Source organism: Marmota flaviventris, chromosome 14, assembly GCF_047511675.1.
Source record: "Marmota flaviventris isolate mMarFla1 chromosome 14, mMarFla1.hap1, whole genome shotgun sequence".
NCBI lineage: Eukaryota > Metazoa > Chordata > Mammalia > Rodentia > Sciuridae > Marmota > Marmota flaviventris.
The window spans coordinates 50,234,727-50,256,944 of record NC_092511.1 but is presented as its reverse complement, the minus strand read 5'-3'; the positions used below and the strand labels follow the sequence as shown (position 1 = coordinate 50,256,944).

The following is a 22,218-nucleotide window of genomic DNA, read 5'->3' as shown; positions in this document are numbered from 1 at the left end:
TTTAATTGAATCCAGAGCACTTTATCATTGAGCTACATCTCCAGTCCTTTTTAGTTTTTGAGATAGGGTCTTAGTTGCTAGGGCTGGCCTAGAACTTTCTGACTCAACCTCGTGAGTTGCTGGGATTCACCAATGTACCTTGCCAAGTGCAAATTCTACAGTAACTCTGGTTTGTAATATTTCTTTTTCTTCTTTTTGTGGTGCTGGGGATTCAACCCAGGGCCTTGTGTATGCAAGGCAAACACTCTACCAACTGAGCTATTTCCCCAACCCCTGCTTTGTAATATTAGTACCAGGTTTTAACACAAAACTTGACAAATAACAAAAAGATAAAGATTAAAATCCTATGTTCAACAATAGCAACCAGGTGGGGCACAATGGTGGACAGCTTTAACCCCAGTGATTTAGGAGGCCGAGTCAGAAAGATTGCAAGTTAGAGGCCAGTCTCAGCAATTTTTGAAACCCTGTTTCAAAAACAAAACCAAACAAAACTAGAAATGTAGGTCAGTGGCAGAGTACCCCTGTGTTAGATCCCCAGTACTGCAAAAAGACAAAAAGCAAACAAAACTGGAAGCGCATGCCTGTAATCCCAGCAACTAGAGGCTGAGGCAGGAGGATCCCAAGTTCCAGGCCAGCCTCAGCAATTTAGTGAGACCCTTTGTTAAAACAAAAAGAACAAGGCCTAGGATGTACCTCAGTGGTAGGGTACCCCTAGATTCAATCCTCAGTACAAAATAAATAAATAAAAGCAACCAGAATATTGAGAAAGATAAATAAGTTCCACAGAACTATTAATTTTCCAAAGTTATTTATGTTTTTTCTTTTTCTTTTTTTGTACCAAGGATTGAACTCAGGGGCACTTGGCCACTAAGCCATATCCCCAGCCCTATTTTGTATTTTATTTAGAGACAGGGCCTCAGTGAGTTGCTTAGTGACTCATCATTGCTGAGGCTAGCTTTGAACTTGTGATCATCTTGTCTCAGCCTCCCAGCCACTGAGATTATAGTTGTACATCACTCAACCAGCTACATGGGATTAGTTTTGCAGACAAATATTTAGATGTTATGAATATGCTATGAATTGGAAAATCAAATTTCAGATTTGTATAATTTTATAAAATGTAATTCTACCACTAGATGGCAATATATAAACAAAATATTGAAAACAGTCATCCTTCAAGCTGTCATAGGTAGTATGGTGATAAATCCAGACTTTATTCACTATTCTTTGAGACCGCATACCTTACAAGAACTTTAAAAGGTCTCAATACAAATTACCAAGGCAATAGTAAAGAGTACAGAGTAAGGAGGCAGGTAACTTTTTTTTTTTTACAGGCTTGTATCTTTATTATAAGAAGCAGTTGAATAGATAAAAGGGTTGATGAATAATCACCCATAGGACAAGTGTTATCTGCTATGTTTTGTATGTCTTGTGGACTAGGAACGATTTTTACATTTTAAGAAAATGGGGAGGTTGAAGCAGGAACATAAATTCTAGGCCAGCCTCAACAATTTGGTGAGACCTTGTCTCAAAATAGGGCTGGAGTTGTAGCTCAGCAGAGATGTAGCCCCCCCAGGTTCAATTTTTAGTACATACACACACACACACACTCACTCACTCACACACAGATGAATTATTATCCTGTGTATCTTTCCTCTTGTTTCCCAATTACTGGGGGGATTGAACTAAAGGGTGCTCTACCACTGAGGTACAGTATCAGCTCCCACTTTTTTTTTTTTCCTAATTTTGAGACAGATCTCATCAAGTTGAGAGGCTGGCCTCGAATTTGTGATGCTCCTGCCTCAACCTCCAGAGTAGCTGGGATTACTGGCATGTGCCTGACTTGTATCAGCTTTAAGATGTATTTTTTTCCCCCTTGGGACTTGTTAAAAACATGATAAAATGGATGCTGTATTACTTTGTGTATCAAGATGTTTCAGAGAGAAAAAAAAAAAAAAAAAAAGCACAGGGCTAGGTGGCACAAATCTGTAATCCCAGTGGCTCAGGAGGATCACCAGCCTCAGCAATTTAGTGAGACCCTAAGCAACTTAGTAAAACCCTGTCTCTAAATAAAAGAAGGGCTGGTGGGCTGGGGTTGTAGCTCAGCTCACCTAGCACATGTGAGGGCCTGAGTTCGACCCTCAGCACCACATAAAAATAAAGGTATTGTGTCCAACTACAACTAAAAAATAAATTAAAAAAAAAAAAAAAAAAAGAAAGAAAAGAAGGGCTGGAGATGTGGTTCAGTGGTTAAGCCCCCGTGGGTTCAATTCCTAGTAGGAGGGAGGGAGAGGATTGTGTTAAAACCTGGTATTAAAAGCATCATCATCCCCCCCCCCTTTTTTCATACAAAATCTATCCATTTATTTTTTAATTAATTTTTTAATTTATATATGACAGTGGAATGCATTACAATTCTTATTACACATATGGAGCACAATTCCTCATATCTCTGGTTGTATACGAAGTATATTCACACCAATTTGGAAATGTCATCCCTCTTTTTGTGGCAATGGGTATTGAATCCACTGGGTGCTGTATAAGAACTACACCCCAGCCTTTTTTCTAATTTTTGAGACTGGCCTTGCTCCAACTTTCAATCTTCTTGCTTCAGCCCCCAGAGCTGCTGGAATTTACAGGTATGTGCCACAAGCAGCCATTCCCCACCCCATCTTTTTTTTTTTGTGTGTGGTCTGGGGATTGAATTCAGGGCCTTGTGCATGCATGGCAAGCATTCTACCAACTGATCTATATCCTCAGCCCTCCCCATTTTTTTTTTTTTTTTTTTTTAATTAGGAAAGAATAATTCTTCCCAAAGACTCACCCTATGAATTTCTGGTTACATTTCATGGACAAGGGTTCAATTGTATGGCCAGTCCTAGAGAAACTAGATTTTACCATGATTTTTGGCTTAAACAATTCAGAAGACTCCTTGGAGTGTACCTGCTCCCCGCCCCGCCCCCCAAGATCAAGATTTCACTGATGTCACCTACAAAATTTGGGTTCTGGGGCTGGGGTTGTGGCTCAGTGGCAGAACACTTGCCTAACATGTATGAGGTACCGGGTTTGATTCTCAGCACCGTATATAAATAAATGAATAAAATAAAGATCCATTAACATTTACAACAAATATATATATATACATACATACATATATATATATATATATGTATGTATGTATATATATTTTTAATTTGGGTTCTGCTGGCGGAAAAGGAGTAGGTGCAATGAATGCTGAATTGGACAATATTGGATGCAGAAACCCAAGTTTGGAGGGTAAGCAAGGAAGATTATGTATGCAAAATAGCCCTACAGCTTCTAAGGAAACTTAAAAACCAGTAGGGTACAAACTTTATGACACCGACAGAAAGGCATGGCATAATGGGCAAGGTGGTCTGTGTATGGAGAAATTGTGTGACGTAATCTCGACAAAACCCATAAAAAATTACTACCGAGGCTTCCTTCTTAATTTTTTATTTTTTATCCACACATACTTTTTCTGTTTTTCTAAGGCGTTCTTTAGCAGGTGCAAGGAAAATTTTCCAAACTAGTTAACACAATACTAAACTTCAGCTGAGGGTCCCCTTCCCCTTCACTCCTCAATCGTCTTAATAGCCCTTGCTATTGCACTCAGCTCTGTACTCTTGCAGGTACAGAGTGGACAAGCATATTGTGAGCGAGCGGCCTTCTTGCGTTAAAACGAGATGCCATGCGAACACTGTACCCGCCATTTCTAGTACCGTCAACTTGTCTTATTGCCAGAGACAGATGGGCCTCAAATTGCAAGGTAGCAATAAACGGGGATGCAGGTTAAGGCGGGCCCTGGGATGTTCCATTTTCACTGAACCCCGTGGGGAGAGGGCCGTGTGCCGGAACCTGGCCTGCCCTGTCGCCTTGGCCTAGCACCCTTGTTGACCCCCTACTTTCCTCGCACTAAACGCAGGCCGAAACCTTCATTAACTTCCCTTCTTGGGCTGGGAGGAAAAATGGCGAAGCGCAGGGGCGGGGGTCAGGATGGCACGAGTGACCCCGCGCTCGTCAGGCCTTGCAGCCCGCGGCGTGAGCCGCGGTGGGCGACGCCGCGCAAACGCGACCCGATAGGCGCCTCCGCCATCTTCGCCTACTCACCCGGACTCCCCCCGCGGCCGCGCTGGCTTCGCGTTTCCCTTCCGGCCGCTGACAGAGATCCGGGCTGGGAGGGGTGGGCGAGCGCGCGGAGGGGGTGGACCGAGGGCGGGGAGGCCGGACGGAAGAGGAAAGGGAGGGCGGCGAGCGGCCACGGCGGGGTGTGGAGCGTGCGGCGTGTGTGCGGTGGGAGGGCGGGAGAAGGGGGGGAGGCGGAGTAATGAGAGCGCGAGGCGCTTCTCGTCGGCTCCTTCGCACGGGCGGAAAGAGCCGAGCGCAGCCCGAGCGCCCTATTAAAATGGCGGCGGCGTCGGCGGTGGCCGCGGCGTCTGGTCGGTGAAGTGACTCTGCTGCTTCTCTCCCCACCCGCCCCCTCCCTCTCCCCTCCCCTGTCCTTCCCCCCCTTCCCCGCCGCCGGCGCCTCCGCGCCCCTCCGGCCTGCGCACCTCCCCTCGCCCCCCTCCTCTCCCCCGCCCGCTCCGGGGACCGCCGGCCCCCTCCCCCATTCTCCTGCTCCCCGCCCCGTCCCTGCCGCCGCCCGCCCTCGTCGCCTCCCCGCCCCGCCGGCCGGCCGGCCCCCTCCTCCGCCTCTCTCCCCTCCCCCCGCCGGTCGGGATCAGTCAGTACGATCCGAAGCGGGGGAGGGGGGGGGCGGCGGCCGAACGATGTGCGAGAACTGCGCAGACCTGGTGGAGGTGTTAAATGAAAGTAAGTAGCCGGGGTAGAGGCCTGTCGGGGTGCAAGGTTTGGGGTCCTCGCGGCGCTCTCCGGCCTCCCCACGCTGCCGCGGCCTGCGGAAAGCGACGGCTGGGCCCGGCGGCGTGAGGGCCTAACGCCCGGGGAAGCTGCGCGGTGGCGCGGCCGTCTCGGCGTCTCGGGCCCGGCCGCCCGAGTTACCTGGGCGCTGGAGAGGCGGCGGCCGACGCTGCGGAGCTCCGGCCGGGCCCGGCCTGGGCGCTCTTAGAAAGTTTCCTCATTACAGGTGTCAATTAACGAAGGCACTAATGAGCCCCTCGCCTCCTTCGCTGTGCCTGGAAGGTGAGGGGAGGTGGGGTCGTAGGAGAAGGATTTCCTCCGCAGTCCGAGCGCTCCGGCCGCCCTCTTTGATTTCTAGCGTGCTGTTGAGGCCTCTCTCACCTGCTAATCTTCATTAAACTCCCTGGGAGGAGGGTGGTGGATTTTCCCTCCCTTGGGGGTGTGTGGGTGTATTAAACCCATCTGCTACTCCTTAAATAGCTGAAAATGAACTGTGATAGTGATGACTGGAACCTTCATACCTTTTTTTTTTTTTTAATGTTATTTCTTACTGTAACATTAATCGTTTTAGTGGTAAATTCTGTTAAGGAGAGTAGGTACTATAGATACCATCCCGGGATAGTCATGGCCTGTCTCCTAGAAAGAAAGACCTGATTCCTTATACTTTTTATTGTTAACTAGCATATGTTGATCATTTCTGGCCAGATTATTTTATTCCTGACCTTGGAAAGATGGTATTTCAGTTTAGAGATGCAAGCGATATTGCAAGTCAACTACTTCTGGGCCCGAAGGCCTAGGTTGGAAGAGGTAAAATTCGATGAAAAGACCAATTTACAGAAACTGGATTGATGAGAAAATGCTTGTTTATGAGCAGTTTATGTAGGAATTGAACTTGTATTCTGTGTGTGTTATTTCAACACACTTCCAAATTACCCTTGTTTCTAATATCATTCACTTAAACAACTGATACTTAAACAATTGATATGCAAAATGCGCCATCGTGTTTGTGTTTGAATTTCCATTAATGACCAAAGGTGGTAAGAAAAGTGGAAGAGTTCTTGTTTGCTTTCAACTGTGTATTTACTTCCTGACAGGTGGAAGTAGGCTTTTGCACATATTCAAATGTACTTCTAGCATTTGTGTCATGCTAAATTTTTCTAGAATTTTAAGGTTATTTGTATTTTGAGATACTTTTGTTCTTGGTGCAGGTGGTTTCTGATATGAAGGCAAACATAAGTCCTTAGCAATTTTTTTCAGTGAAACTATTCTGTATCTTCCGTGTGTGTGACTTTATTTTGTGGTACTGAGGATTGAAACCCAGTGCCTTCATGCTGAGCAAATACCCCTGAGCTCCCAGCCCTTTTTTTTTTTTTTTAAATTATGTTTTGAGGTAGGGTCTTCATAAATTGCTCAGGTTGGCCTTGATCCTGTGATCCTCCTGGCTCAGTTTGCAGAGTTATGTAGTATTACAGTACAGGCACACACTACCATGTCTGGCTGATTGTGACTTAATTCTAAGTTGGAAAAGTAATGAGTTTGCTGTCTCATGCATGTTAGGAAAAAATAATTTTCAAAAAACTTATTTTAAACTTAACTAGAAACATTTTAATTACCACCCTCCCTGGGTGAGGGGGTTTGAGCCCAGTCCTGCTTCCACTGAGCCTCATCCCCAGCCCTTTTTTATTTTTAGACAGGGTCTCACTAAGTTGCTTAAGGTCTCACTAAATTGCTGAGGTTGGTTATGAACCTATGATCCTTCTGCTTCACCTTCCCTAACTTCTGAGATTATAGGTGTGTACCACCACACCTGGTATCATAGTATCTTTTTTTAAAAAAATACTTTTTTAGTTGTCAGTGGACCTTTAATTTATTTATATGTCATGCCTAGAATTGAACCCAGTGCCTTACACACACTTGGCAAGCACAGTGCCACTGAGCCACAACTCCAGCCCAAAATTATAGTATCTTAATTAAAGTTTATTAATCTTTTGAAAGTTATCTTGATATTAAAGTAGAGTCTTATTCAAGATGATCTGGGAAACACCTGGAATTTTGGTATAAGCCAGTGGCCTCTTAAAGTATTTTTTTTTTTTTGCAGGGGGAGGATTGAGAGGATGACTGGGGATTGAACGAACCCAGGGGCACTTTACTACTGGGCTGTATCCCCAGCTCCCCCACTTTTATTTTTCTTTTTGTAAATTTTGAGACTGGGCCTCACTAAGTTGCTGAGGCTAGTCTTCAACTTGCAGTCCTCCTGTCTCAGTCTCCTGAACTGCTGGGATTGTAGCGTGTGCCATCATGCCTTGTTTAGTTTAATATCTCTTTTTAAGGTTCAATTTAAACATTTGCCTGCAGCTGGGTGCAGCCAGGCAAACCTGTAATCCCATCAACTCAGATTGATCAGGAGGATCACAAATTCCAGGTCAGTTTTGGTAATTTAGGGAGATCCAATCTCAATAAAAAAAGGGCTAAATTAAAAAAAAAAAAAGGGTTGGGATGTGGCTCAGTGGTAGTGTCCCTTGTTTTAATAACCATTTAACCACACTCCCCCATGACCTGCTAAACATTTAAACTGATCTCACAATGATGCTTCCTTTTTTTAAAAAAATTTACTTCTGCAGTTTTATATAAAGTTTATATGAGGCTATTGCCAGTTGCTTTTTTTTTCTCTGAGGTTGTTACAAGATTATTTTTTCCATTGGTGCAATTCCTGTATCCCAAATTTAACATAAAATTGTTAAATTCCATTGGACACAGTGAGACACACACACACTCTTAATCACTCGTAATCTCAGCTATTCTGTGGAGCCTGGGGTAGGAGGATCCCAGTTTGAGGTTGGTTTGGGCAATTTAGCAAGGTTCTGTCTTAAAACTTTAAAAAGGGCTGGAGCTATGTAGCTCAGTGGTGGAGTGCTTGCCTAGCATGGTTGGGGCCTGGATTTAATCCCCAGTAACACACACACACACACACACACACACACACACACGGATTGTTGAATTCCTTGAGGATAGAAGGTATTGCTGTATCTTACCATAGGAATATTTATCCGTGGCTATGATGAATGGAGTATGATGACTGAAACTTGATGAAATGTGTTGAATCAGGAGATTATATGTGTTTTTGTAATCTCACAGTCAGTATCTATGGTCTGCCTTTTTTCTCCCTTATAGGTTGTACAAAGATGCATATTATCAATTCAACCTTGATTAGAAATTCAGAATTAAAGCCCCAAAATAATGTGCTTAAGATTTCTTTTTAAAAAAATTATTTTTTTTATTTGTAGTTGGATATACTACCTTTATTTTATTTTATATGGTGCTGAGGATTGAACCCTGGGCTTCTCACGTGCTAGGCGAGTGCTCAACCACTGAGCCACAACCCCAACCCAAGGTTTATCTGTTGATATCAACTCCCCATAACAATTTCACCTACCAAGAGAAGAAATAGAATTATTTATTTTTTTGGTGATGTGTTTTGAGTTGATGTTAAAGAAGCTATTAGAATTATTAAAAAAGCCAAAGCCCTGTTTCTGTTCAAATTTATAAACACTGATCAAATTTAAAGACATGTGCCTGAAAACATTGGTAATATATAAACTAAAAAATTTTTTTTTGTGTGTGTGTTGTTGTTGCTGGAGATTGAACCTGGGGGCCTCAAGCATGCCAGACAAGCACTCCACCAGAGCCATATCCCCAGCTCCAAATTTTGAAAGAGTACACATATGGCTGGGTGCACACCTGTAATCCCAGTGACTCAGGAGGCTGAGGCAGGAGAATCTCGAGTTCAAAGCCAACCTCAGCAATTTAGCAAGGCCCTAAGCAACTCGGTGAGACCCTGCCTCAAAATAAAAATAAAGAGGGCTGGGGATGAGGCTCAGTGGTTAAGAGCCCCTGGGTTCAATCCCTGGTACCAAAAAAAAAACAAAGTACACATGTGGATAGTATGTCAGATAGTCACAGAGGTAAGGATTTCATATAGAATATTATTTAAAAACTTGGTAGAATGTAATATAATTAATAAAATAAAACTTGGTAATAATAGATTGTAAATAGCTTCCTTTTGTCATTAGTAACAACTTTTTAATGGACACAATACCTGTATTTTATTTATTTTTATGTGATGCTGAGGATTGAACCCAGTGCCTCACACATGCTAGGCAAGTGCTCTACCACTGAGCTACAACCTCAGCCCCTATCATTACTTTTTTTTTTGGGGGGGGGGGTGCAGGGAAATTTTTTTCTTCTTTTTTTTTCTCCAAGGCTGAGGACCGAACTCGGAGCCTTGTGCATGCTAGACAGGCTCTGCCACTGAGCTAAATCCCCAACCCCTAGTTTTTGAGAGTGTTAATATTACCAGTTGTACCTGTAGTTCTACTGAGAACTAATTGTAGGAGGAAAGGAAGTTCCAAGCCATTTATATATGTAAGGCTCCAGCCACAGTGTAAACTTCCATCATAAAACATACACAGATACACAAATACATGGATTTGTCTATGGGTGATTACCCATTGAAGCATGCCTGGATTCAGGCTAAATCCCTAGTAAGGACTGACCCTCACCCTGTTTTTAATAGGGTACTTACAGATATTCGTTGAAACTTAGGCGTGTAATAGGCAAGCTGTCTACTGAGCTATATCCCTAGCCCAGTACTAACATCCAAGTTTCCATTTTCCTTTATGTTTTGTTTTTAATTAGGAAGGAATTTATAGCGCTTGGATACACTGGGTGGGTTTTTGTGGTATCAATTTGTGGAATTCTATTCAGTTTAGGATAAAGTCTGTTTATTTTTTGGCACTGGGGATTGAACCCAGGGGCAGTATTCCAATGAGCTACATCCCAGCTCTGTTTTATATTTTTTATTTCTAAGAATCTTACTAAGTTTCTTAGTTTCATTTGACATATCATTTGAGATTCTCGTTAGGTATGGTGATGCCTGCTTGTAGTCCCAGAACCCTAGAAGTTGAGGCAGAAGGATCACAAGTTCAAGGCCAGCCTCAGCAACACAATTTATTGAGACTCTGTCTGAAAATAAAGATTAAAAAAGAGCTCAGTGGTAGAGCACCTCTGGGTTAATCCCCAGTACCAGAGAAAGGAGGAGGGGGGAAGGAGCTCTATTAACTGATTTTAGATTAAAAAATAATAATAATAAAAAAAAACAGGCTTAGAGTTCATATAACTTGCTAAGTTCACATGGTTACATTTTGAGAAGCCAGGGTTTGATCAGAACTTAATCCCAGATCAGACTACAACTGTATAAATTTTGTGGTGATATATTATTTTTTTGGGTCATGGGGATTTAACTCAGGGGCAGTTTACCATTGTTCTACATGCCCCTGGGTTCAATCTCCAACACTGCATAGGTATTTGACTCTTAAAATTTGAAAATTTGATCTTACTGCATTACATAATCTCAAATTATGGATTTTTACTTGGTAAATTAATTTTGTTAAGTACATGTCCTTTTTGGGGGCGGGTATTTGGGATTTAACCCAGGGGTGCTTTAACCACTGAGCCACATTCCCAACCCTTTTTATTTAAAATTTTTTTAGTTGTAGATGGACACAATACCTGTATTGTATTTATTTATTTTTATATGCTGCTGAGGATCTAACCCAGTGCCTCACATGTGCCAGGCAAGCGCTCTACCACTGAGCTACATCCCCAGCCCCCAATCCTTTTTATTTTGAGACAGGATGTCGCTCAATGGCTTAGGGCTTTGCTGTTAAGTTGTGGAGTCTGGTCTTGAACTCCTGTCTCAGCCTCCCGAGTTGCTGGGATTATAGGCTGTGCCACTGTGCCTAGCAATATATGTCCTCTTAAAACAATGTTTGAAATACTGACTTTCAAGGATAATAGTATTCAGATATTTAGTCTAAGTATCTTTATTAAGTAACTTCTAAACCATGATGCACTATAAGTACTTTCAGTATATTACATGTAGGCTATCGGCATTGTGTAATAACATTTGATAACATGTTTCATGAAAAAAGTATGTTAATATTCCTTGTATGTTTAATAGTGATAGTATCTGTATGTCTACTTTATAGGTATTTCTTCCATGTGGAGTGATGTATTAATAAAAACTTTATATTTTCAGGCAAGTGCTATATCATTGAGCTACATCCCCACCCCCAATTTTTATATTTTTATTAAAAGAAAGGAAGTTTACCACAATGACTTGACCAGTGTGTGATCTTAGTCAAATGGACTGTGCCTTTTGCTTTTTCACTTGTTACCTCCCCACGTTATAAGGTTACAGATGCTCACTGTAGGTAAATTGAAAACTTTTAGATCACCTATAATTTAACCGCCTAACTCCTGTTGATACTTTGAAATATATTTTTTTTGTATACTATACTTTTTAAAATTGGAGAATGAGATGAATGTAGCTTAATATCTACCATGTTTCCTCTAACATTGTTCGACCATTTTCTTTATTAAAAATTTTCCCCCAGTGGAGCTGGCAAGGTCACCAAGTCTGCCCAGAAAGCTCAGAAGGCTAAATGAATATTACCCCTAATACCTGCCACCCCAGTGGTGGAAGAATGGTTTCAAAACTGTTTGTCTCAATTGGCCATTTAAGTTTAATAGTAAAAGACTGGTTAATGATAACAATGCATAAAACCTTCAGAAGGAAAGGAAAATGTTTTGTGGACCATTTTGTTTTTTTTTGTGTGGCAGTTTTAAGTTATTAGTTTTTAAAATCAGTACTTTTTAATGGAAACAACTTGACCAAAAATCTGTCACAGAATTTTGAGACCCATTAAAACAAAAAATTTAATGAGAAAAAAAAAATTTTCCCCCAGTACTGGGTATTGAACCCAGGGGTGCGAAACCATTGAACTATACTCCAGTCCCCGCAACTGCCCTCCCACTTTTTTTTTTTTTCTTTTAAGACAGAGTCTTGATAAATTGCTTAGTCTGGCCTGAATCCTGAATCTTAGAATCCTCATGCCTCAGCCTGTGTGTTGTTGGAATTACCAGTGTGCCCCACTGGGGTGGGGGGAAATTTGTACTGGAGATTTAAACCAAGGGGTACTTTACCACTAAGCTACATCCCTAGCTCTTTTTTTAAATTTTTATTTATTTATTTATTTTTTATTTTGAGACTAAGTTGCTTAGGACCTTGGTAAGTTGCTGAGGCTGATCTTGAATTTGTTATCCTCCTGTTTCAGCCTCCTGTACCATTAGGATTATGTTGCAAAATTAGTTTTCTTTGTTTGTTTGTTTTGGTTTTTTTGGTACTGGGGATTGAACTCAGGAGTGCTTTACCACTGAATTGCATCCTCAGCCCTTTTTGAAACAGTCTCACTTAAGTTACTTAAGGTCTTGCTAAGTTGCTGAAGCTGAACTAGAAGTTGTGATACTCCTTCCTCAGCCTCCTGAGTTCCTGGGATTACAGGTGTGCGCCATCACACTTGGCTTCTTTTATTAGCTCTTTTTTTTTTTTTTTTTTGCGGGGGGCAGCTTCTTTTATTAGCTCTTTTTTTTTTTTTTTTTTGCGGGGGGGCATGTACTGGGGATTGAACTCAGAGTCACTTGACCACTGAGCCACATCCCCAGCCCTGTTTTGTATTTTGTTTAGAGGCAGGGTCTCACTACGTTAGCACCTTGCCGTTGCTGAGGCTGGCTTTGAACCTGTGATCCTCCTGTGTCAGTCAGCCTCCAGAGCCACTGAATTACAGGCATCCCTGGTGCTTTATTAGCTTTTGAAAACATGTTTTTGTCTGTAATATTTCATCTTACATAGAATTTAATATTTTTCTATTATATTTTTCTTATTTCATAAATATGAGTAATGCTGTAATGATCATCCTGGGACATAAATCTTTTAATTAAATCCCTGATTCTGAAGACATAGATTCCTAGAAATGTTATTACCATGTAAAAAATATAAATATTTTTCTGTCTAGCTTTTTTTTTTTTTTTTCCTGTGCTGGGATTGAATGTGGCCTCGTGTGGTAGGAAAGTGTACCACTGAGTTACACTCCCAGCTCCAGTCTGTTCATCTTATTCCCCCCTGCCCCCCCCTAAAAAAAGGCTATTTATTTCCATTCTTAAAGCAGAGTCTGTGTAACTTGGGCATCCTCAACCTGTGGTGAATATTGTCTTAAAAAAAGTGTTTTCAAAGATTAAAAAAAAAAAAAGAAATTGTCATTTGCAGGAACTTGAGACTGTTTTGTTAAGCGAAATAACCCAAGCTCAGAGGGTCAGGGGTTGTATGTTTTCTCTCATGTGGTAGAGAGGAAAAAGGAAAAGGAAGGTGAAGGGGATCTCATGAAAATTGAAGGGAGATTAGTAGAATAGAGAAGAGGGACCAGTGGGAGGGTCAGGGAAAGGGGAAATGCGGGGGATGATATTAACCAAATTATATTGTCACATTGTATGCCTGTAGGAATATGTACCATCTCCCACCCTTATGTACAACTATGATGTACCAGTAAAAAAATGGGTTTTGGCAAAAAAATCTAACAGCCAGTTTAACCACTCATGTTTTTATTAGCCATTTATGTTTTTTATTTAATGAACTGTCTTGTGTCGTCACTTTTTAGGTTTTCATATTTTATGTTCTAACTTAATATTGAGTTGTCATAGGACTGTTAAACCTTATAAGAGGAGTTAAGTATGGTCAGCCCTTTGTATCTGTTTCAACCAGCTGTAAATTGGAAATACTTGGAAAACAATTGGGTCTTGTATTGAACATTCACAGACTTTTTTTCCTTGTCATTCCCTAAATAATACAGAATAACTATTTATATACATTTACATTGTATTTGCTGTTATAAATAATCTAGAATATTTAGGAGCATGTATGAAGCTTGTGTGCAAATGCTGTGTACCATTTTATACAAGGGACTTGAGCAGCCTAGGATTTTGGTATTCAAGGGGGATCCTGGAAGTCCCATTTTCCCCTATACTAAGGAATGACTGTATTTCAACCTTTTGGCCATATTCACCACATAGTTTTAGTTAGTTTGTTTATTTTTTATATGATTCTGGGGATCAAATTCAGGATCTTGTGAACACATGCCTTACCGTTCAACTATATCCCCAATCCTTTTTTATTTTATTTTTTTAAAATATTTGTTTTTAGTTTTAGGTGGACACAATATTTTTATGTGGTGCTGAGGATTGAACCCAGTGCCTCATGCGTACTGGGCAAGTACTCTACCACTGAGACACAATTCAGCCCCTATAACTATTTTTTAAAAAAATAATTATAATACTGGGAATGAACCCAGGGAAACTTTACCATTAAGCTACGTATCTAGCCCTTTTTATTTTTATTTTTAAAAATGTTGAGACAAGCTTTTGCTGAATTGCATAGACTGGACTGGGATTTGTGATCTTCCTGCCTCAGCCTCCTGAGTTCCTGTGTAACAGGCATGTGCCACTGAAGCTGGCTACTTATAACTTTCAGTATTTTTTTTTAATATTTATTTTTTAGTTGTACACAATACTTTTGTTTATTTATTTTTATGTGGTGTTGAGGATCGAACCCAGGACCTCGCGCATGCCAGGCGAGCAGTGTACCGCTGAGCCACAACCCCAGCCCTCAGTATTTTTTTAATGCATGCAGCAGCAACTTCAGAGTTGCCTGTCTAAAACACAGATATGAACATCATGTTTCCCACTTAAACTGTCACAACTCTTCACTGCTTGAAGAATAAAATCTTAACTCTGTATTATAGCAGTTTGTCCAAATTTACCTTTCTGGACTTCTCACCTTTTTTGTGAGGCTTCTCAAAATCTCTTTTACCCTTTCTTAAAATGGCTTATAACTTTTAGAGAATATTTAATTTGTGGCTCCCCCTCCTTTTAAAAATACATTTAAAATTAACAGCAGCTTCCTTTGAACTTCGTTTGCTAGATGGTGAGTTCCTTATAGTCAGGGACCATGTTTTACTTTTTCTTCTCCCAATCCTAACATATTGTTTTGTAGAGAGTAGAGCTAAGTAAACATTTTTTTTAAAAAATATTTTTTAGTTATAGACGGATGCAATATCTTTATTTTGTTTATTCATTTTTTTATGTGGTGCTGAGGATTGAACCCAGTGCCTCACGTGTACGGGGCAAGCGCTCAGCCACTGAGCCACAAGCCCAGCCCCAGTAAACATTTTTTTTTTTAAATATTTGTTTTAGTTGTGGGTGGACATAATAACCTTTATTTTATTTTTGTGTGGTGCTGAGGATCGAACCCAATGTCTCATCTGTGCTAGGTGAGCGATCTACCACTGAGCCACAACCCCAGCCCCAAGTAAACATGTTTGTACCATAGAAAAAAAATGCAATTGTGGGCACTGGGGGTGTAGTTCATAACTTCTTTGTGGTACCAGGGATTGAACCCAGATTAACCACTGGGCTACATCTCCAGCCCTTTTTTATATTTTATTTAGAGATGGAATCTCGCTGAGTTGCTGAGGCTGACTTTGAACTCATAATCCTCCTACCTCAGCCTCCTGAGCTGCTGGGATTATATATAGGTCTGTGCTACCTTGTCCTGCAGGCTGTTTTTATTTTGAGACAGGGTCTCCCTAGTTTTTTTAGGGCCTTGTTAAATGGCTGAGGCTGGCTTTGAATTTGTGATCCTCCTGCCTCAACCTCCTGAGTTGCTGTGATTACAGGTGTGCTATACCACACCTGGCAGAGGTCCTATCTTTCTTATATCCCCCTGTGTTGGGGATGCAAATCAAGTCAAGATGGCGCCTGGCAGTTTACCAGGAGGAGTGGTTTGTGAAGCAATGCCAGCGAGCCATTAAGATGATGAGGATTCCTTATTGGCTGACTGCTGTATCTAGATGATGATAATTGAGTCAAGCTGTGTGTAATTAGTTAAGTATATATACCTCTGCTGTCCGGCAGAGAAGCGGCTCCTCCTACCTTGGGTGCCCACTACTTTGAGTTCTCGATCAGTTCCCGCTGAGTTCCCTTGCAATAAAGTAGTTCCCATTTCAACCTTCAAGTTGCTTGTCACCTCCTGGTTATTTGTGCCCAGCTGGACTTCGGCACTCTGGAAGACTATACTTCTTAGCCATTGCAGATTGGATTAGAGATAGACTCCTAACTTCATTGGATTGATGGGGTTTCTGTTGACTAATCAGGTTTTTCCTGTGAAAGAGTATTTAAACTAAATGGCCATTTGGCTCTGAGCAACCAGATGAGGGCTTTGGCAAGCTGATGTAGGGGAGCAGAAACATTGAGCTATCAGAGGAGACTGTTTGCAGAAAGAATTGGAGCAGATTTGTGGAAACAGTTGACATTGAAGCTGTATGAAGAGAGAAGAAAATATCTGGTGGTTTTCCAGTACGAGGCTTGAACTCCATTTGAGTTATCCCCTTCTTGTACATATCATATGAGTTAGCATTCAGCCAAAACGGTTTTATTCCAATATTACCCCTTGGTGGATTCTTTTATTGGAGAGTCAGTATAATTTTTACCCATTAGTGCTACATTATAATTTTCTTTAGGTTTTTAGAATATGTTAAGTGTCATTAGTAGTGTTCAGTGCTGAGAAGAGCCCCATCCATTGATATGTGAGGGTGATTAGGCTTTTTTAAAAGAATGAAAGTAGCTTTGTTGTTTCTCAATCTAGAAAGGAGGTTAACTTCTCTAGAAGAAAGTCAAATAGAATAGAAAACAATTAAGGTGAAAATTATAATCTGAAACTAAGTTTACTAAATAAATCTCTCACATTTTGGCAAACATCTCTTCAATCATTCTTTCCCTTTCCTCCCACATGCTATTTATATAAACTAATAATTACACATTACTCTGTTATTGGTATTACTACTATTTCAGTGCTGGTGATCAAACCCAGGTACTTGCTTATTACTGTGAAAGCACTCTATCCCTAGTCCCCTGATATTATTTTAAAAATATTTTTTAGTTGTAGTTGGACACAGTATCTTTATTTTACTTATTTTATGTAGTGCTGAGGATCGAACCCAGGGCCTTGCCTGGGCTAGGCAAGCCCTCTACCGCGAGCCACAACCCCATTCCCCCCATATTATTTTTATTAATAAGTTGTAGGTGTCTTTCAGTATGAGCTTAATTATAATTTTCATAGCTTCAATGTCGTTTTTCATTATTTGATTATACTTTGACTTAACCAGCTCTCCTGACGGTTGTAGTTGTTTGTTATTTTGAATAAAGTCTTTGAAGTCATATCACTTGAGTATTTATACAGAATATCTGGAAGAAAATGTGACGATAAGAGAAAATTGGAAGCGCAGGTTTGGTGGCACACACCTATAATCCCAGCGGCTCCCTAGGCTGAGATAGAAGGATCATGAGTGTTCAAAGGCAGCCTCAGCAACCACGAGGTGATAAGGAACTCAGTGAGACCCCATCACTAAATAAAAAAATACAAAAAGGGCTCAGTGTCAAGTGCCCCTGAGTTCAATCCCTGGTACCAAAAAAAGAAAAGAAAATTAGAAGAAATAAATGTGTGTTCCCATAATTATAACATCAGGCTTTGCAATGCAAAATCAATTTATTTACTTATCTACTTACTTATTTATTTTTAACTGCTGGGAGGGTTTTAAAATGTAATATTGTACTAGGCATGATGGCACGTATCTATAATACCTGTGACTTGGTTAGCTGAGGCAGGAGGTTCACAAATTTGAGGCCTGCCTAGGCAACTTAGTGAGAACCTGTTTCAAAATACAAAGGGCTGGGGGTGTAGCTCAGTGGTAGAGTGCTCCTGGGTTCAATCTCAGTACTAAGTAAGAATGCAATGTACTTGTTCTAAATCACAAGACAAAATGGAGGGGTACTTTTTATTCTGGCACTTTGCTTTAGACTCAAGAACCAATATTTTTTAATTATTGAGAAAGGTTTATTACCTGATGATGGATGTAGAAGTGCAAGAGTAGTAGCAAACACTAAAGCTCAGAATAAACTAAGACTTAAGAAAACTCCTTAAAGGATGGGGGTGTGTAGTTCAGTACTGTCAAGTGCTTACCTCACATGTGTAAGTCCCTGGGTTTTGATCTTCAACACCTCAAAAAACAAGAAACAAACCAAAAAGCTTGAGTTCAATAGGGCTTTTGAAGTTGTGTTTAAAGTAAGAAGATCAATAAAGGAACAGTGGACCTACTGCTTAGTAGAGTGCTATAATAGAATGTGGTCAATGGAATTGTTTTACTCTAGTGGTATTTTGTTTCCATCTTCCCTTCTACATGGATCCCTAAACTAGCAGAATAAATTATATATTAAGTGGGACTCTAAATCCCTAATCAGAAAGTCCACCAAAGCTTTTTGAGCTAACATTCACATTTTAGCTTCAGATTTTGGATTTTCAGATGGGGTGCTCAACCAGTACATAAAATCTGAAAAACTCCCAAATCTGAAACACTTCTCATCCCAAGCATTTCATATAAGGGTGAGAGATTTGCTATTGTTGGTCAAATATAAAATCTCCAAGGTTTTGCTGATTACATCCAGTGAAGGTCATAGAGTTTATGGTTATGATGTGAAGCTTTAATTGGTAAATTTCTAGAATAGCAGAAATTGGCAAATATAGTCTTTGAGTATTCCCCCTCCCCCCCCCCCCCCCATTTTGGAAACTACAAGAGAAATTTGCCACCATTAAATAATCACTAAGGAAAGAAAAAGTTTAGTAAAGAATCATGGCAGTAATACATAACTTCTATTTATAGATGTGTAGCATTTGACTATATCAAGCACTGGATAAATCTTGACACTATCCTTGTAGAAAAGATGAAAAAAATCTTGTTAACCTGGAGGGATGTGACTGGTGACAAACTACAGGACTTTGTCCTTATTTCCTTTTCAAGATTTTTAGTAATGATCATGGTTTAGAAACTGTTTCTTGGAATTGTTCCTGTTTGGGGGAGTGAGGGAGACTTGGAGCCCCATCCACTGTCGCAAAGTTAAAAGCTCAATTTTTTTTTAATATTTATTTTTTAGTTGTAGTTGGACAAAATACCTTTATTTTATTTATTTTTTTTGTGGTGCTGAAGATTGAACCCAGGGCCTCTCACTTGCTAGGTAAGCACTCTACCACTAAGCCACAACCCCAGCCCAAAAAGCTCAATTTTATTTGGTTTATATTGTTAGATTTCTTTTGTGGAGAAAAAGAGTATAGTTGATTTATAAATAAGCTTGGGAGGCTGAGGTGGGAGGATCATGAGTTTGGGACCAGCCTGGGCAATATAGTGACACATCAGCTTAAAAAAAAAAGTTGTTTTTTTTTTTAAACAGTCTTCAAGTGTTGTGCCCAAACTACAGGAAGTAGTAGTACCATGCTTGTGCAGTTAGAATACTGTTGAATTACATGTAACAGTGGTAATATAGATGCTCCTGGATTTATGATGGGGTTGTCATGATTAAACTCATTGCAGAGGGAAAATACCCTAAATTGAAAATTCATTCAACTCACCTAACCTACCAAACATAGTTTAACAATGCAGTACACTAAAAAGTGTTGGTTTTTGACCCTTGTGGTCAGAAGATGTGGCTCTTTCACTGTGGAGCATTGCAAGAGAGTATTTTAACAGCATATCAGAAGCCTGGGAAATTGGGTATGGTAGGATATGCCTGTAATCCCAGTGACTCCAGAGGCTGAGGCAGAAGGATATTACAATTTCAAGGCCAGCCTTAGCAACTTAGACCCTCAGGTACTTATTGAGACTGGGGGACGGAGGGGATGGACTGGGGATGTAGCTCAGGACTTCAATCCCTAGTACCACACCCCTGCCTCTAAAAAATAACCAACAGCAAAAAAAAAAAAACGGGAAAAGCTCAAAATCTATATTAGAAGTATGGTAAAGTAAAAGAATCATAAGATCGTAAGTCAGGGACCATCTGTATATTTCTGTAGCTATTTGAATACTGTAATTTCACATATATTCATTGAAACTCACAAGAATCCTGAGGGAGGAAAAAAAGTAGCAAGACTATGATTAGAATTTAGTTCTTTTTTCTTTTCAGTGTACTTCTCATTAACCAAGTTTTTTTTTTTTTTTCTTTTTCCTTTTGCAAGAGGAAGTTGGGAAACTGGAATCTGTTAAAGAAATTGTGGAGAGATTAATTTGGCTAAAGTGGGTTAGACAAGGAGGTTTCAAGGAAAATGGAAGACTGAATTGGGCCTTTGCATAATTGGAATATTTGTTGGGAATGAGAGTAGTAAAATGGCTTACTTTCCCTGATTTGAGAAGCTCACATGACAGCCCTGCTAAACCTTGTCCAATTGTTTTGTATTACCACCTTTTGGTTATGCAGTTCACTGCCACTGTGCCTTTGTTGTGTACATTATGCCTTTAAGTCTTGTATTTGGTTTGGTACTGGGATGAACCCAGGAGTATTTTACCACTGAGCCCTATTTATTATTTTGGGACAGAGTTGCAATTGCTTAGGGCCTTGCTAAGTTGCTGGGCTAGCCTTGAATTTGTGATCCTCCTCCTCCTCAACCTCCAAGTCATTAGGATTACATGTGCCATCGTATCCAGCTGCCTTCAAGTCTTAAGTGTTGATTTTGTTTTTCTCAGAGGCCACTCTGAAGTTGTTTTCCTTCATCATTTATAATTACATATTTATAATTGGCTGACTTTTTAATGCCTTTTTATTCTATGAGGTTATCGGTTGTATGATTGTGGCTCTTTGTTGTAATTACATTTCACAGTGCTTGCACATGCTAGGATTAGTACTGCTGGAGATTGTACTCAGGTATTCTAGGCAAGTGCTCTACCACAGAGCTACATTCTAGCTGTTTTTTTTTTTTCCTGTTTTATTAGTATTCTTGGATATTTTGAATATTGTCGGTACATGGTTTTGTGATATCTTGCTTACTACTCCTTTCATAAAAAGGTAGTATATTGATTTTCCCACCACCTACCACGAGAAGAGATGGGATATTTTTAAAAATTGATTTTGCCAGTGACTTGGGGTATTTAAAATTTTTCCTTAATAGCTCTTGATATTAACATGCATGGGTTAAAGATTTTAAGATGGAATTATTTTTTTTTTAAATTTTGTTTTTTAGTTTATGTGGACACACAGTATCTATTTTTATGTGGTGCTGAGGATGGAACCTAGTGCCTCATATATATGAGGCTACTACTGACCTACAGCCCCATCCTAGGAATTATGTTTTTAATCAGTTAGGATTCTGTGGCAAAGACCAGCAAAAGTAACACCTTTGAACATAAATGAAAAATAGTTATTTAAAAAAAATTTTTTTAATCTTTTTGTTATATTTGAAGCATTAATTAAGCACTCTGGGCGTGTGCTATCTTCAGGCATGGCTTACTTTTAATCTGTACATTTATAATATCAGGACTTCATTTCTTTGTGTCTTGCTATGTTTTCCTTTCTTGGTTTTGACTTCAGTTTGGCCATTCCCCTGTTAGCAAAAATTGCTGTTAAACTATCTTTATACCACACTGTTTAGATATCACATATGTATACAATGCAGGTGAAAAGAGAATCTTCTGGAACCTGCTGTATAAGAATAAGTAAGCTTTCTTGCCAGCACATCTTACTTCACATATCATTGGCTCATATATCTTTGGCTCTATTCCTGAGATAGAGTTCAAAGAGGACAAACTTTGGTTTAAACTAGACAGGATCCATTTCTGAAGCTGATTTTATCTAGATCTCATAAGCTAAAAGTATGGGCTTCTCCACAAGAAATTTAAATATTGGTTACTATGAAAGCAGTGAAATTGCTTTGGATAGCAAGCACACAGATACCTAATACAATGCTATGCTAAAAATCATTTATTAGTATTTACTCAGATGGTTATTTTGAATGTCTCACCTTAACTCTTCATGTGTAAATATTTGTTTTTTCAGTGTATAAAAATATTTTGAGGGGCTGGGGATGTGGCTCAAACCATAGCGTGCTCCCCTGGCATGGGTGCGGCCCGGGTTTGATCCTCAGCACCACATACAAACAAAGATGTTGTGTCTGCCGAAAACTAAAATGTAAATAAAATATTTTAAAAGTTAAATGTTTAAAGCATCCCCGCCCCCCGCCCTGTTACTGGGGATTGATACAGGGACAAGATCACTTTAACGAAGGCAGACTGTGTTAGTTGCCAATGGTAAAATTTGAACTTTGAAGCAAAAATTGGGATTTTTTGAAAACTTGTACCTGGCAGTGTGAACATGACATAGCTGCCCAATGCTTATAGATTTTTCTTTTTCTCTCTCTTTTTTTTAATATTTATTTTTTAGTTTTTTAGGTGGACACAATATCTTTGTTTTATTTTTATGTGGTGCTGGGAATCGAACCCAGGGCCTCACACATGCTAGGTGAGTGCGCTACCACTTGAGCCACATTCCCAGCCCCCCTTTTCTCTTTTTCTT

General features: G+C 40.1%; 1 protein-coding gene across 3 annotated transcripts in view; it reads left to right on the top strand.

Annotated features, from left to right (window-relative positions):
- The first annotated feature begins 4,353 nt into the window (after positions 1-4,353).
- Usp34 (ubiquitin specific peptidase 34) overlaps positions 4,354-22,218 on the top strand; it is a 217,367-nt gene continuing 199,502 nt past the window's right edge. Inside the window, exon 1 of one of the 3 annotated variants that reach the window (XM_071601613.1) lies at positions 4,354-4,833. In XM_071601613.1, coding sequence (XP_071457714.1) covers positions 4,791-4,833 — 43 coding nt within the window. In that variant the 5' untranslated portion in view covers positions 4,354-4,790. The remainder of the gene's footprint in view (positions 4,834-22,218) is intronic. The other 2 variants (XR_011704346.1, XM_071601614.1) reach the window with 2 other exon arrangements.